The sequence below is a fragment of the Panicum virgatum genome, chromosome 4K (genome assembly GCF_016808335.1).
Source record: "Panicum virgatum strain AP13 chromosome 4K, P.virgatum_v5, whole genome shotgun sequence".
In the NCBI taxonomy this organism is placed as follows: Eukaryota; Viridiplantae; Streptophyta; class Magnoliopsida; order Poales; family Poaceae; genus Panicum; species Panicum virgatum.
The window spans coordinates 6,568,653-6,585,373 of record NC_053139.1 but is presented as its reverse complement, the minus strand read 5'-3'; the positions used below and the strand labels follow the sequence as shown (position 1 = coordinate 6,585,373).

Here is a 16,721-nt window from a genome sequence, read left to right as displayed (position 1 = left end):
GCTGGCCTGCCGCCCTTGTTTGCCGCCGCACAGCCCCCTACGTGACTATGTCTTCGGTGGCCTGGACTCTGGGTGGCCTGGCGGCCTGGGAAGCTGGTAGGCGTCCATCGCTGATCACTCAGTGCAGGAGCGGAACTGCGGAAGCGTTGATGATCTTGCTTATGATTCTGTGGCAAGATGCCTTCAGCTTGATAGGAAGAAGGTATGCATGGCACTCAATTGCTTATTCACTCCCAGATTTGTGTTTCTATATCAAGATTTCAAATACCTTTAGGACCAGGGGGTGTAAGTTGGGATCCTGAGTTTGGTTTGTGAAAAATACCAGTACTGGCTTTCAGAATGCAGAGATTTGATGACTCTGTTCCACACCACATCGCTGTTTTTCAGCATTTCACATAGTAATTTTGTAACTACAATAAACAAGAAAGGATACTCAAAAACTCGGTCGGCAGGGGAAAGACCGCCCCCGCGGCATTCAATTAAGAAGAGGCCAGTTTGACCCGACCGAGAAACCCCCCGAACCCCGGCTCTTTCCGGGCTTGGGCCTGGCGACTCATTGCAACTGGGTCGGAGCCGCACTTGCGGTTGCATCGTAGCCCAGAGCCGTGCCAGCCATCCCAAGCACTTCGGGAGTGCAGCGAGGGGGGTTTTTTCCGCAGGCGGGGAAAATCCGCCCCGGTGGGGGTTCGAACCCCCCACCTGCGGGTGCCGCCGGTTGCCTCCCGACCAAACGGGCTAACAACCTTTAGGCTAGGGCACCAGGGAAAACATATCATTCTCAATTAGATTGACTTTTCCTGCACTAACCCAATCAGACAGACATTTTCGTATTTATCTGAAAATGGTTTCCCAACTTCTCTCTCTTTTTTTTATAAGAATGGGCACGAGATTGTGCCTATTTCATTGATAAAGAAGGGAGGTTTCATAGCTTTTCACTTGTGCAGAACAATTCTGATTAGTGTTTTTTATCGGAAGAATGTTGATTAATTATCACAATGTCAGCAGTACCGTGGTATGCCAATATGCTGATTGTTTTTCTTTGAAACGAAACTATTTTACCCAATTTGGCATGTTTACCTACTGACAATCTACCCCAGCTCTATTCTGTTGTCCATACACTCTTCAACATTATCAAGCATTGAATAGCTGAACCTGTGCTGACTGCTGCATATTACCAGTTCGTGCTCGGGTAGGAGAGAAGGAGGCAATTGGCATGGGTAGCTTTAAGAAGCTGATGAGGTTGGTGCTGGGAGACGGATGCGCCACTCATGGTGAAGGTGATGAATTTCTCAGTTGTCCAAATTGCATCTTGATTCCAAGTTTATGGGTCTTCTATGCTGAGTTCCTCCTGGTGATGTCACTATTTTAGATACGAAGAACTTCTTCGAGTAGCCATGGACGTGATGTTCATTTGCACAGGTATTTGTTCGTAGTTCTTTTTCTGGCTTGAACTGATGCATTATGGTAAGGTTAATGGCACAAGCACGTAGGATGAACTGATGCATATTGAATTCTTTTTTCTGCAAGTGTCCTCTCAACGCGTGACATTCCTGCCAATGTGCTGCGTTCGTGTTGCCGATTCAGTCAATCGCGGGTCTCTCCTCTCTCTCCGTCCACGCCGCCTTGCCCTGGTCTGATCTGTGTTTCCCATTCGCGCTGCCCTGCAATGCAAGGCCTCACTATGGGTCGTGAAGTTGGCTTTATGATCAGTGAATGTCCGTGGTTATTCGTTGGTATACCTAAAAAAACGTGGCCGGGGTGAACAGACCCCACCGTTTTTCATTAAGAGGAAGCAACTCGGTTTCTCCCGGCCGTGGAAAAACCCCCCGAACCCTGGCCCATATCCGTGAGGGCCAAGTCTTGCGGCGAGCACAGCGAGGGGGATTTTTTTTACCAACAAGCGAAAATTCGTCCCAGCCGGGATTGGAACTCACAACCTTGTGGGCGGCGACGCTACTTGAACTCACAACCGCCCGTCCGTTCGCATTCGTTGGTATACCTGATGCGGTGAAGGTAAGTAATACTTCAACTTTGTGCATTACTCACTGTTTCTGAAGTTGGGGCCACCTAGCCCATCATATGATTGGCTCTTTATTACTTGACTCTTCTGCTTAGCATTTAATTGCCTATGTACCTCTCGTAATCAGTAATCAGAGACTAGGTACCACTGCTGCTTGGCTAGCTTATTTTATTTTAATTCTGAGGAGCGAAATTAGAAATATCATGTCTGATCCTTTCACTTTTAAGTTGTTTTTTCTCTCAGCTTTTGCATTCTTATCTAACCCTAAATCGTGCATTGTTTTGCGTGAAACTTGATTCAGTTTAGAAAAGAAAATGTCTAGGTACCTAATTACATATTTTCTATGTTTTTCAGATCTTTGTAAAGGGAACAATTATGTTCTATTGATATCCATCGAAGCAGTGGAGAACATCAAGAAGGAATTATTCGGGCTACCATACAAGGATAGCAAGCAACTCAATAAAACATTACTGGAATGGTGAGTTTAGTGTTTTTTATTTGCAGTCTGGGCCTCTTGAGAAGTTGACAGTATCATATTTGGCTTTCATTCCATTTAATTAGACTAAATTAGGCTCTATTATCACAACATGGTGGATTTTTGCGATGAAACTTATTTGTTTGCTCATTTATTCTAGAAAGAAGTGTCTCGTTTCTATTGGAATAGAAATCTTAAGAACTATTAAGTACCAGCAAGTTGTGTCTTATTTAAGAATGGTTGCCTCTATCACTGAATGCTAGCTGTTTTCTAGAATTGGCCAACGTTTTGAAGAAAAGGGGGTATGACTTTACAAGCTGCAAGAACACGAATGAGAATTGAACCAGATGGGAGGAGGTATGCTCTGTTCATTGTAATCACTGATATCGTTTTCGTTTTAGTATTGGATCATTTTTTGCAGCAATAAATCCCCGCTCTTATTTACTTACATCCTTTCTTGTTCCTTGCAGGGTGTACAATCTGAACCATCAATTTGGTATTTTTCCTCCAGAAACTGAATTTCAAAATATTTTACTATGGATATATTTAATTGGGATAGTACAAGCATGTCTGAAATCTGAGCAACTGATGCCCTGTTTGGGACCGCGATTGCGTCGCGAATGAGCGAGAAAAGCAAAAAAAACCCGCCAAACGTCTCGCGACTAACGCGCGTCTGCCGGCCGCCTGCAACGTGAAACGCGGAAAAATGAACTAAGCGAGGGAAAATCGCGAACGCGTGCTCCGAGCCGCTTACGTGTATAAGCGACGCACGATTCTCACCCACGGTCCCAAACAGGGCCTGAATCTCTAGCTCATCTAAAAAGCTGCTGCTATTCAGTAAGTATAAGCTATAACCATTACATTGTACTTAAAGCATTTCACTAGCTTTTCTGGAGGAAAGAGGCTTCACTTTCCTGAGTTCATCACTATTTTTTCTCTGTTTTCATCCTGCTTATCAAGGAATCTATTCCTGTTGCCATAAGATTTGAGTAGCATTCTTTTTATAAATTATATGAACTTTATTGAAAGATTGCTCAAGCAGTACATGAAAGATTGCTGAAGCATTCTTTTATAAACTTATTTGTTAAGCATTTTCCAGTGATGTAGGGTTGCAGAATATAGTTTGTTGTAAACTTTACCGGCTTTAATGCCTTCATGGAATGTAACAGCACAGGATATAATGTGATTTCTATATTTTTTCTGAAACAATGGTGCTCGAATAAAAAATAGTGTGGTGTATTCTATTGTAGCACCTAAACAGTTCAAATGATGGTTACAATTAATTTGTTATTACTGTCCAATGCACATTCCTAGGCCAATCAATAAATTTAACCAGTTTAATTTTGTTTCCTTCAAAGGCTAGACAGAAAAGGCATTGTTTGGTACTTTTTACTGAAATGTGGTCTGGTGGAAACCGGAGACTATCGGACTTGAGGCCTTAGATTATTGGAAATTTCTGTATATTGGATTCTTTTAGTAGCCTATTGAGAAAGTCTTTTTGATATATTTTTTGTCAGTCATACAACATCTAAAACTTCTCTGTTTTAAGTATTTCAAGTATTGAATCCTCTATGGAGAGCTCATGCCTCTATAGTTGAACAAGTTGGTTCAATAGATTGCATGATGGGTTATTTTAGACTTATTAGATTGCCATAATTATTGAGTAAACAACATTTATTTTCTGCAATGTAAACACTTAGATAATGGTAAGTTTTACTTGATCTGTGCCGATACTAATATTCGTATCCTGCATCGGTGCTGCATAGATGAAAAAGTGATATAAGCAATGTATAGGATTCTAGCAAAAGAGAATGCCCAATTTGTCTTCCTGATTGATCTCCCTCGAATTAGGACGCCATGGGACTCTTAAAGGATGTCAGGTTACAAAGGATATGGCACTTTAAAAATACCGAGTTGACTAGATTAGTTACCTTTCCTAAAGCAATCAGTATCTGTAGTCTATGTTTTTTTATTTCTGTACCCAGTTATGTGTTTCCTTAGGACTACCAGAGGGTCAAGAACGTGTACAATAGAGACAAGGTTTGGAGCTACTGCCAAGACAAGATATTAGATTACAGAATACTTACTAAGTTACTATTTAATTACAATTAATGGTGGGAGAAACTTTGGATCCCAGTATTCCAGTATGACCCCTTTATTATGCTTGGCAGCCTGCCCGCTTATGTATTGTACTTTTTTTATGCCACTAATAGGTTATGCCTGTAATTTGAATTGGAGATGCCACTCCATTTTGTTTTCAGCTTCTTTTCAGACTCACTTGAAAATGTTACATATTAGTAGGATTGGATATATATACTTTCTGCAAATTACAATGGAAGCAATGCTATGAAATTCTCTATCGAGACTGGTATAAGAAACATGGAAAACACAAAGATCATAGCACAGAGGTTCTTCTACCTTCTTCACAATTTGGCTGTAGCAAGAAATCCGATTTCTGGACAGTGACATTCCTAGTGGGTTGCCATATATGTCAAGATATACCTAAAATTCTAATCCAAAATTATTAGCCATACAAGAGCTCATTACCAAATAAAATATACAAATTATACCAAATTACATATAAAAAATTATTGCGGCGCACCCATCTTCAAATCTACGGTACTTTTCTGGGAGACCAATAAGCGTCGACGACGACCAGCTCGCTCAAGTCCACGCGACCTGCTTCTGGGCAAGTGCCCCGGTGCTTTTGGCTTTGGCACGATTAGACGGCTCACTCGAAAGTGGGCAAGTGGCGCCCTCAAAAAAAAAAAAAGTGGGCAAGTGGCGCCCTCAAAAAAAAAAAAAAAGTGGGCAAGTGGCCGTGTCCCTTGTCCCCGTGCCGTGGAACGGTTGCCAGTTGCAGGAGGTTAGCAGGTCATTTCTCACCCCACTCAGTTTAGGCTGCTCGATTCATGTTCTTATATTTTTATTCTCTAAAAAAAATATTGTATCTTAGTGATTAAGATTCTCTTCTCTATATCATTTTTCTCCGCACCCGTTTATCCTCTAAATTTCTACTCTATACCAACTACCAAGAGATAGGGCTCACAAGTTAATTTTATTTTTTCGTTTTTTCTCACGTAGCTCACCGTCCGTCCCCAGCCTCTGCTATCTGGCACCGGGCTGGAGCGCCGGCGCCAGCGATGGGCGGTGGCGGAGGTGGAGTGGGGCCCTGGGCGGCGTCGGAGGCGGAGCATTGCGCGGGGCGGAGGCAGACGCGGAGCTCTGCGCGGCACGTGCTACCCGCGTCGGAGGAGGTGGAGCGAGGGCCGGGGGCGGCCTCGGAGGCGCATGAGCGTGTCAGGCGGAGGTGGAGGCCGGTGCCAGCGACGGGTGGCGGCGGAAGCGGTGCCCCACGCGATGTGTGTGACCCACTTCGGAGGAGGCGGAGCGCGAGCTCGGGTTTGGCAAGGCTACTTGCGCCCAGGGGTGCGCACGGACACCTTCTCCAGATGCCCAGGCCGCGCCGACGCCTGGTGAGGTTCTCCTTCCTCCCCTAGGCTACGCTCCACCCTCTCCCTCGACCTCCAGCGACAACTCCGGACTGGGGGGACAACTTCGGCAGTAGATGATGGGGGCACGGGGTGGGGGGGTTGCGGCCTGGACGCCGGTTCTGCGGGCGAAGCAGGCAGTTGTGATCAGGGTTTTTTTTTCCCAACCGGTAACCCCAAACCGGAGCACTCCGGTTCCGGTAAACCGGACCGGTTTGACCGGTTACCGGTAGAAACCGGTCAAATTCAAATTTGAATTCAAAAAACTCAGTTCAACCGGTTCGTACCGGTATACCGGTCGGTTAGACCGGTTTACCGGTCGATTTGATCGGTTTACCGAGCGGTTTGATCGGTTTGAATTCAAATCCAAATTTAAAATCGCATGTGTAACCGGTTTGGACCGGTATACCGGCCGGTTTGACCGGTTTACCAGCCGGTTTGACCGGTTTATCAAGTGGGCCTTAATGGGCCGTCTCATTTTTTTCTTTTTCTTTTTTGTTTTAACTTTAAATGCCTGAAAAGTATGTTAAACGAATGAATTTTTGAGAAAATTTGACACCATTAAATTCGTCGCACCTTGAAGTATTTTTAGGAATTTTTCATTTTTTGAATTCAAATTTGAATTTTGAATTTGGGCCGGTTTGGTACCGGCCCAAACCGGAACCGGACCGGACCGGTTTGACCGGTAACCGGTCAAACCGGACCGGTTCCCACCGGTAAGGGGAACCCTGGTTGTGATAGCGGCCGGAGGAGGATACGGGAACCCTCTGAAGGTTGTGTTTAGATGTTTAGGGGTAAAATTTTTTGAAAAGGAATCTTATTATTTGAAGTACCAAATAAAGTTTATTTATAAATTTTTTTATATAGATGGGTTGTGAATCGCGAGATGAATCTAACAATTCTAATTAATTTATGATTAGCGGATGGTTACTGCAGCATCACTATTGCAAATCATGGATTAAGTAGGCTCATTAGATTCGTTTCGCGATTTACAATCCATCTATATAAAAGATTTTATAAATAGACTTCATTTAGTATTCTATGCATGTGTCCAAATATGTGATGAGATATTTTTTGCCAAAATATTTTGGCATCTAAACATGGCCTGAGGAAACGCGAGCTTACTGAATTGTAACGTAACGTTTATATTATCCCATTGTACAATTTTACAGACGCACTTCCTCCGGTATACAGGGAACTAGTGTGAGCAGCGCTCCTCATCATTAATATATAACTCAATTATTTTTTTCATAAAATTTTTATTTCTTGTGTTGAAACCGACTACAAGTTTATAGTCCAATTTTTGTCTATATTCTCTTCTACCTCAGCTTTGAGCCCGATTTCAACTTCTTGGGCCTACTTTCAATCTCTTATAATAATATAATATAACTACTTGCTATAAAGCAGCGTGTTTTCACTCTAGCAAGCGATCGACTCTAGCTGCGCACGACATGGCCACATCTTCCGGGCCGCCGCCGAGCGCCATGTACGCGCGCATCAGGACTATCATTGCCGAGGCCCGGCTGGACTCCGGCGGCTACGACAACAGCAGCAGCGGCGATGGTAGCAGCCCGGCCTCGCCTGTCGCCTCGAGCGACGGCTCCAGCAGCGCCGACGAGTTCTGCCCCCACGAGCAGGGCGAGTTCCGGCGCCACGCCTCCCCGCTCTCCTCCTCCGCCCGCGGCGACGAGCTCGACTTCGACGACCGCGACTGTATCCGCCAAGTCTCCCTGTCGTCGCCACGCGCCCTCGACGACATCCACGGGCGCCAGCAGCGCGTGCTCCTCCTCCTCCTCCCGGCCTTCGCCTCCCCCACCGACGCCGCTGCGCGCGCCGAGGCGCTGTCGCACTGGCTCTCCGGGTTCGACGTCGCCTGGGTGCTGGACACGGGCGGTGCGTCCGGCGGAGGCGAAGGCGCCCTCCCGCGGCGGGAGCTCAGGAGGAGGGTCGGCGCGTGGGCGCAGGCGCTGGGCGGCATGGAGCGCGTCTTCCGCCTCGGGCACCGGGAGCTCGTGCCCGCGCAAGCGGCCGCTCTGGGGGAGCTCGCGGCCGCGAGCGCCGGCGCGATGCTGAGGCTGGTCGGCGCCGTGGCCGCGCTCGGGAGCTCCCCGTCGACGCTGCTCGCGGCGCTCGACATGTACGCCCCGCTCTCGGAGACGTACACCGTCCTCGCGAGGCTCTTCTCCTGGGGCCCCGACCACCCTGTCCCGGCGGCCGCCGAGGCCGCGCTCGCGGGGCTGGCGGGCGCGGCGCGGCGCTGCGGGCGCGACCTCAGGGCGTTCGTGCGCTCCCGCTACCCGTGGCGGATGCCGCAGGGCGGCGAGGTGCTCCCGTGCGTGGGGTTCTGGATGGGCTACTTCCGCTGCATGCTGCGCAGCCGCGCCTGTCTCCACCTCGTCGTCCTCGGCGGAGACGGCGGCGAGTCGCCGGCGCCAGGCGCCGGCGAGGGCAGCCGCGGGCTGGTCGCGGAGCTGGTCTCGTGCCTGGAAACCGCGCTCGAGGAGAACGCCGCGGCGCTGGCGTTCCCGGGACTGCGCCAGGTGTTCATGCTCAACAACACGCACGCCGTCGCGCGCCGCGCCGCAGGCTCCGGCCTCCGGGACTTCCTGCCCCCCGAGTGGCTCCGCGTCCGAGAGGAGCGCATGGAGGGCCACATCAAGGGCTACATGGACGAGTCCTGGGCGCCCGTCGTGTCGCGGCTGGACGGCGGCGGCGGCGGTGGCCTCTTCACCAAGCAGCCCGCCCGGCGCCGGAGCCGGAGCCCGTTGAGCGCTTTCTACGCGGCGTTTGAGAACGCGTGCAGCGCGCAGAGGTGCTGGAAGGTGCCCGACCCGGCGCTCCGGGGCGTCCTCCGGGAAGCCGTGTCGGAGCTCGTCGTGCCGGCGTACCGCCGGTATTTGGAGGAGCACCCGGAGGTTAAAGCGGCTCCCGGACGCAACGCGGAGGAGCTGGAGCAGCAGCTCTCCGACTTGTTTGAAGGATAGAAGACGATGGAGTTTTCTGCAGCTGAAGTCGCGTCAACACTGAGGCGTACAGCGAAGCAGAATTTTTTTTTAAAAGCACCAAGAGCACTGCATGTAAGATTTTGAGCACCCATAGTGACCGGACTCACGAAGCAGAATGACCTCTCAGTCTTTTCAGAAACAAAGACAGTGCTACATCATTTTCTTCAATCTGCGGAGAAAAGGCAGGCCTTTCGATCGGCAAGGCGGCGGACAACCCTTCCCCAGACCCCGCGTAGTGCGGGAAGCCTACGGCACTAGGTACATCTTTTTTTTCTTAAAATCTTTCGGATCAATCGTCGTGTACTAACTACGGTAGTACAACTAATTATGTGATTTTGTGTTTTTCAACATAATAAAATAATTTATTTGACATACTTAAATCCTACTTTAATGTTTTGAACATACTAGATCAATTATTGATTACCGATTTTTAATAAGATTTAAGATTAACCCGATACATATTTGAGCATGTCATGTCATGTACAGCCAGGATCAGGCACCCAGCTAGGGCGTATGAACGTGCGTCCTCTGCAGTTTCAGACTCACGGCTAGCATCTCCAACAACTCTTCTATTTTGAGTAAATTGGCTAAAAAAACAAAAGAGAGACAAAAGTCCATATCCAACAGAAATTGTATCTTCCTCATTTTCTATCTCATCTTGAATCCTGCAGGCACCGCTGGGCAAAGATGGACTGTCATTTTCTATCTCATCTTGAATCCTGCAGGCACCGCTGGGCAAAGATGGACTGCGCCGAGCGCTCGCCATCCAGCTCTCCAGTGGCGGAGCCAGGGGGTGCAGGGGTGCTCAAACCCCCCCCCCCCCACCACCTTGCTCCCATGGAAGCCCCCCAAACCCCGTCTACAAATTTTGTGGAGGAAGGAGAAGGAAAGATAAAATTTTGAGGAAGAAGAAGAAATGAGAGGAGGGAGAAGGAAGAAGGAAAGGAGAGCCCCTACCTCTGCTCTGGATCCCGCTCCGCCGCTGCAGCTCTCCCGCGCCATTCTCGCGCGGATTTGGCCGCTCCCGCGCGCTGCCCCCTTCCGCGCGCGCGCGCTACCCTTGTTCCCGCGCGGATTTGCCCGCCCCTGCGCCTGGTGCCTTCTTCTCTGCGCGCTCCATCCATCCGAGCCTGCGGTGATCTCTGCCCTCTGCCGCCGGCGCCTTCCCAGCCCTGCGCCCCCCTGCCCTCTGCCGTCGGCGCCTTCCCAGCCCTGCGCCCCCCTACCCTCTTCCTACGGCGCCATCCGAACCTTGCGGCTCCTCTTGACCTCTTCCGCTGCTGTGCCGAGCGACCAAACAAGACCAAATCGGCATCGCCTTGTTCCCCAGTCTTGGAGCCGCCGGCCTCGCCATGTCCCTGCCGCTGCGTCCCCGTGCCTTGCCGACCGGAGAAGCTGGCTTCCGCCTCGCTGCGTGGTCATTTCCTGGCCGACAGGTCGTGCAAGGATTTGAGGATCCGGAGGCCAGAGGTGGTGACGGAACGGAGTTCGCGGACGACATGAACCTTGGTAAGATTCGATTTCTGGTGGTATGGTTCACCTAGATGTCAAATTTCTGATGCTACGATTCAATGAGATGAGGAATTGTTGATGTTCCTTTTGCTGTATTCCGCCAGGATGAATCTGGTATTTATGTACTTCGATTTAGAATCTGGTAGCTTAGGCTTAAAATTCAGTAGTCCTATGGTTTCCTGAGATGAGGAATTGTTGATGCCCCTGGGTTTACTAGGTGGTGATTGGTCTAGATGAGTAGCAATTTTTCTTGGCTCTGGTTCAGACTTCAAGTTTTGAACAGCAAGGTTCGAGTGCAGGTGCATAGGAATAGGGTGATTGAATTCTGTTGGTTTGAAATAAAAATCATATTGTTTAAGTTCATCTAGACAGCTTATAATTAGAATCATGGTCGGTCAATCTCATGTTTGCTGCATAACAAAAGATTGTAGGCATATCATAGGTTTTTTTTCCTTATTGAACCATTTATTTATGGGAAATTGGTCTGTGGCACATCCCCAAATGGTGATTTTGTGCACAGCACACTCCATTCTTTGATTTTTGTCTCTAACACACCGCAGCATATAAAAGGTCTTCTTTCCCCTTGCAAAAACCGGGCCCACCCGTCATCTCTCTCCCTCTCCCCGTCAACACACTCCCTGATCTCTGGCCACCGGATCCGAGCCGCGACGCATCGCCGGGGAGCTCGAGCCCGGGGCGGATCCGCGCCGAGCTCGGCGCCGAAGGAGCCGCCGGCGGGGCGGAGCTGCTGCTGCCCGCGCCACCGGGCTGCCCCTGCTCCGGGCGCGGCGGAGCAGCCGAGGCGGCTCCGTCCACTGCCGCCGCCCGCGGATCCGCCATGGGAAGGGGAAGGACCGGGAGGAGGCGGATCCACGCCACCGGCCACTGCGCGCAAGCTGCAGCTCCGGTGGCCAGCGCGCGAGGGAGCGGAGGGGCGAGGCGCTCGTGGCCATGCGCTCGCCGGCGCCGCGGACAGGGGGCCTGCAGGCCGGGGAGGGCGAGGAGCTCGCGGGGCCCCTGCACGCCGCGCCGAGCTCTGCCGACGCCCCGAGCGGCCGTCCGCCGCCGGCGAGGGAGAGGATGGAGGGGGGCGCTGTCGGTCCACCTGCTGCCCCCGCCCCACCCGCTACCCCGGCGAGCTCCAAGGCCGGCGCGCCTCACGGGGAGAGGGAGCAGAGGAAGGGCGGCGCGGCCCTGCAGCTTGCCGGAGTCCGTCGGGGGCTGCCTCGTCGAGCACCTCGCCTGCCTCGCCGCGCGCCGCTAAGCACGCGCTGGACCGTGACGCCGGAGCTCAGGCGCCCGTGCCGCCATGCCGCCCGTGCCTGCCCCGACGGCCTGCTGCAGCCACATCGGCCTTGGAGGCGCCGCCGCCGGCCTTGAGCGCGCGCCGGCCTTGCTGACGGGGAGAGGGAGAGAGCTGACGGGTGGGTCCGGTTTTTGCAAGGGCAAAGAAGACATTTTATGTGCTGTGGTTTGTTGGAGACAAAAATCAAAGAATGAAATGTGCTGTGCACAATTTCAAAGAATGGAGTGTGCTGTGCACAAAATTACTATTTGGGGATGTGCCCCAGACCAATTTCCCTTTATTTATAGTTGTCAGGATAGTGAGATCAGATTCGGTAATGTAGGTGGAGAGATTTGGGCCACCCTAGTTTTATAATTTGATTCTCATGTAGCAGGTACCATTTGCAGCATTAAACTATGGTAGAGTCTGATCCTTACTGATAATTCCCTTTAGTTTTCTAATGCAAAAGGAGAGGCAACTTTACTCAGAATTATTATAGTAGAAATTCAGAAACTTATTCATCATCTGAATCCATAGTCTAGGATGTTGTTGTCTAATACCCAATCAACCACGCAAGATTTCAGTCTGCATTCAAAACATGGCTCATCAAAAAACGGCTTCAATAATGCAGTATGGATTGAAGGCGCTATATGGTAGTCATCACGTACCTGAATTCGATTTGATAGAACGTCCTGCAGCAGGTGGTCGCTGTGTCGCCGATCGTCCACGTGCAGGCGGCGACAGGGATGGTGCCTTTGCGGCGTACAGGAAGGATTGCGGCGGCGCGATGGGTGCGGTGTCGATCGTCGTTGCCGTTCGCGTGGACGCGATGAGGGCGTCGCAGCTTCAACGTGAAGGCGCCGGCGGCGACATGCGATGGTGCCTTCGCGGAGGGATCGCAGTGGCAGCGTCGCGGGATCGCGGCGGCGGCGTTGCGATGGGCACGGGGTTGGGCATGGAAAGGAAAACGATCGGATGAAATAGGATGACGTGGAACCAGTTTTGAATATAGCAAATCATGTTTTACCTAGTCTCTTGGATTCCCCATAGAATTAGATGGTTTTCTTTTTTTGCAAAGAGGGTATAATCACCAAATTTACATAACATAATAGAAGAGCTCTTGGAGATGCTCTGAGGCACGTTGACCGTGAGGCTGGTGCTCACCACTCCATAGCGCGCGTGCGTGCCACAACTAGGGGTGGTAAAGGGCCCTCCAATTTAGCCTAGCAAATTTAAGGATAGGGCTGGATAAGGGCAGGGCTAAAATTATATTCATTTTTGAGCTAAAATTGATTAGGGCTCAAATTAATTTGTGAAGGAAGCAAAAGGGCCCGGCCCGTTACCACCCCTGGCCACAAGTCGACCCACAGAAAAAAAAATGTTTTAGCGTCTCCACACCTAAAAATATAGCAATCCTGCTACAGTATTCACCACCACACCACAATCGAACTCCTCGACTCTGGGTAGCTACCTTATTTTGATAGATATACTCAGCTACCATAGGATTCTTGTCCAATGGCAAAGCATCTTGAATTAATAGTAAGAGGCTTCTTCTGAAGATTCCACATTGATCATCATAAGACACGCTACAAAAAAAATTATGTAAATTATCATGAGGAACAAAACATGCATGTGGCCATCAATTTTTTTACTGGTCTAGTATTTTATTTTAAAGAGGTTATAGTTGAAGATATCCCCTAAATATCTAAAACTATATCTAAATTACACACCTTAGCTATTTTGAAAATAACTTAAAAGTAACAGCTTAACTCTTAGTACAAATTACCACCCACCTATGCAACTACAAAGATTATCTAAAGTAACATCCACTACTACAGATCGGGCCATTTGTCCCGGTTCCAAAGGGCTATTTGTCCCGGTTTTGGAACCGGGATTCGGCCGCCGGGACAAAAGCCCTGGAGGCTTTTGTCCTGGGTGGTAGAACCGGGACAAAAGGTCCCTCGCGCTAAAAAATCTTTGCGCCCTGCGGGATTCGAACCTAAGACCTATTGCCTAGTGCATGGCTTCCTTACCAACTCACCTAAATAGTACATGTGACTCAGTAAAGAATAACTCTCTTTTGAACTATCACGTGGAGGGGCCTTTTGTCCGGGTTGGTAACACCAACCGGGACAAAAAGGGTCCTTTTGTCCGGGTTGGTACCACCAACCGGGATAAAAAGGTCACCCTTTTGTCCGGGTTGGTGTTACCAACCGGGATAAAAGGGTTGGGCCTTTTGTCCCGGGTGGAGCCACCAACCGGGACAAAAGGGGGACCTTTTGTCCGGGTTGGTACCTCCAACCGGGACAAAAGACCCCTGTCTCCCCCGCCGGCCCGGCTAGCCTTTGGACCCGGGACAAAAGTCACCTATTGTCCCGGGCCCAAAGGCAACCGGGACAAATGGCCTGGAACAAAGGCCTATTCTGTAGTAGTGATCCTAAATCTGCATCTAATCTTTTTCTCCTATGACATTATATGTTTCTAGATTACTTACATTCTTCAATACCTAACATGGAAAAACATTAACTCAATGCAAGTATATGGTATGATGTGTGTCACATGCGTTCCACGTGTATGTAGGAATGTAACACATGTTGAGTTGTAAGGGAAAGAACACCTATGAACGGGAGATGAGAAGATAAAGAATACATAGTATCTATATGAGTTAGAATATGAATAGATGAGATAGACCAAAGATAAGCACTTTTAGCAGTTGTGGCCCCTAAATTATATCTTTTAAGTTTCAATGTACTAAAAAATTTCATATGAAACTTCCTGCATTATGTATAAACTAAAAAAAATACATGCATTAAAGCTACCACAATAATTTCATAAGGAAATTTAAGTGAGCCCATAAAGTGCATCTAACAGAGAGGTTATTACTAACAACGACAATCTTCAAGCTCACTGCTGCTTGTGGAAGGGTGCCCTAGCCGCCCTTGGACAAAACCAGGCATACGACCTCCACCAGTTGGCTTCGCCTTGTTTGACCTCCCCCGGCTCCGGGTAACAAACTTTTTCCAAAATTCTGGGTAATTTCAAATTGAACACGGATATCCAACACAATTTGTCGTCATAATAGGCTCTACCCGTGTAGTAGATACAATTCCGCTTGATGGCGGGGAACTCCTTTGCAGAGAGAGCAAACGTGTGACCACTGGCGCCCAAGAACAGCGAGTAGTCACCAAGGTCCATCACCCTCTCGCGTAGCAACACGCCCGGGCAGCCACTCTCACAGGAGGTCCACTCCGGCCTGTAGACTTCAGCCCACGCTAGGTGGCTGCTTCCCCGCTTGCGGAGCACCACGAGCAACAGGTCACCATTGCAGGTGACCAGATGGACGCCACTCACTTGGTGAAATACCGTGTCGCACCTGCAGAGGCTGTTCACCACGGGCTGGACATGGTGGATCCGAGTGATCTTTGGGGGAAGATCACCATCGGTTCCGGTGCCAAGATCGCAGATGATAATGTTCATCTCGCGGTCGATGTAGTAGGCTTTCCCGTCGTGGAATGTCATGGCCTCGATCTCGTACGGTGCCGTCCTCGTACATCATGGTCCAGGCGGCGTCTCCGGGGCGCCAGACGAGCGCCGTCTGCCCTAGCAGGCCCTTCGGCTGGGTAGCAATGGCGGCCCAGCTCGGCGACGTGAGCGGGTCGCCGGAGAGGAAGACCCGGGTGAGAGGGCTCTGGCACGGGAGGGGGATCTGGGCGTTGGAGATCGGATCCCACAGCACGAGCCGCGTCGGGAACCTTTGGTCGTCGACCAGGGCGAGCCAGCCGAAGGACGTGCCGCAGCAGTACGGGAGGCCGGCCGGAGGATCGCCGGCGTCCAGCCTCGGCGCGCCGCGGCGAGGGAGGCGGAGGGAGACGTCACGGATCGGCACCAGCCCGCACCACCACGCGGTGCCGGCAAGGACCCATGGGCTGTACGCTGGTGGAGGAGGGCTGGAAGCTCGCCAGTGGGTGCAGACCTGGTGGATGCGGAGGTGGTCGGCGTTGGCGGGCAGCAGCCCAGAGACCTCTCTGAGGAGATCGGCCGGAAGGGAGGACCAGCCGCCGGAGGCCATCACGAGAACAAATCTAATCCTCCACCCAAAATAAATTTCGCTTTTTTTTCCTGGAGATTGTTACCTAGGATTTAATCCGGTCAGTATTAATATGCACGACGTGTCGAAACCAGCACGCGAACGATGAACAATGGCTCGTATTATATTTGGACACTTGCATTGCATGTTTCTGAATTCAACCCAGGCAATCCTGCACAATCCGAGCTCTGGTCGTCTCTGCTTTGTGAATTCTGAATTTCTGATGCAGCAAAGCTATAGAACAAGTTATGTAACTCTGTTTCGGCCCTGTTTAGTTTCCAAAAAATTCCCGTCACATCGAATCTTTGGACACATGCATGGAGCATTAAATGTATTTAAAAAAATAACTAATTATATAGTTTAACTGATTAGCACGAGATGAATCTTTTAAGCCTAATTAGTCTATGATTGGACATTATTTGTCAAGTGACAACGAAATATGCTACAGTATTGTCGGGTACCATTATTAGGGACACCCTAATCACGGTACTAAGATCACTCTAAAATGAAAACACATGTTAAGGCAACTGGGCCCACGAAAGCCCACGGCCTCCTTCCAATTTGTAAGAAAGCAAAGGACTCAAAGAAGCCCAGCATACGGCACATTCGCACCCATCTCGGGCCCGCGGGACGATCTCTGCCTCGCTCGAGGGCTCCCATCGGGACCCTCAACTGCGCCCCGCGTCTCCGCCTCGCTCGAGGGTAGCGAATCTACCCTCGAGCGGGCAAACCATCTACGCCTCGCTTGAGGGCAGCGAACTTCCCTCGAGCAGGTAACTCATCTCCGCCTCGCTCGAGGCCACCCCTCGGCGTAAGAAACAAACGGCCCCGCCGTTCAACCGCCCG

General features: G+C 50.2%; 1 protein-coding gene, 1 long non-coding RNA gene and 1 pseudogene across 4 annotated transcripts; 2 read left to right on the top strand and 1 right to left on the bottom strand.

The window, feature by feature from the left end:
- The first annotated feature begins 1,987 nt into the window (after nucleotides 1–1,987).
- LOC120702826 lies at nucleotides 1,988–4,706 on the top strand. Its single transcript, XR_005686545.1, has 3 exons — nucleotides 1,988–2,013; nucleotides 2,375–2,498; nucleotides 2,966–4,706. It is a non-coding gene; the product is annotated as an uncharacterized LOC120702826 (long non-coding RNA).
- A 2,641-nt stretch (nucleotides 4,707–7,347) lies between these two features.
- Nucleotides 7,348–12,915, top strand: LOC120702825 (exocyst complex component EXO70A1-like). 3 transcript variants are annotated; one of them, XM_039986787.1, is made up of 3 exons: nucleotides 7,348–9,249; nucleotides 9,478–10,500; nucleotides 12,490–12,915. In XM_039986787.1, exon 1 carries the CDS (start codon nucleotides 7,438–7,440, stop codon nucleotides 8,968–8,970), a length of 1,533 nt encoding a protein of 510 aa, XP_039842721.1. In that variant the 5' UTR covers nucleotides 7,348–7,437; the 3' UTR covers nucleotides 8,971–9,249; nucleotides 9,478–10,500; nucleotides 12,490–12,915. The 3 variants fall into 3 exon arrangements, with proteins under 3 accessions (XP_039842721.1, XP_039842720.1, XP_039842719.1); XM_039986786.1 differs by having other exon boundaries at nucleotides 12,487–12,915; XM_039986785.1 differs by lacking the exon at nucleotides 12,490–12,915 and having other exon boundaries at nucleotides 9,478–10,866.
- Nucleotides 12,916–14,692: 1,777 nt separating this feature from the next.
- Nucleotides 14,693–15,857, bottom strand: LOC120701823 (annotated as a pseudogene).
- Between the last annotated feature and the right edge of the window lie 864 nt (nucleotides 15,858–16,721).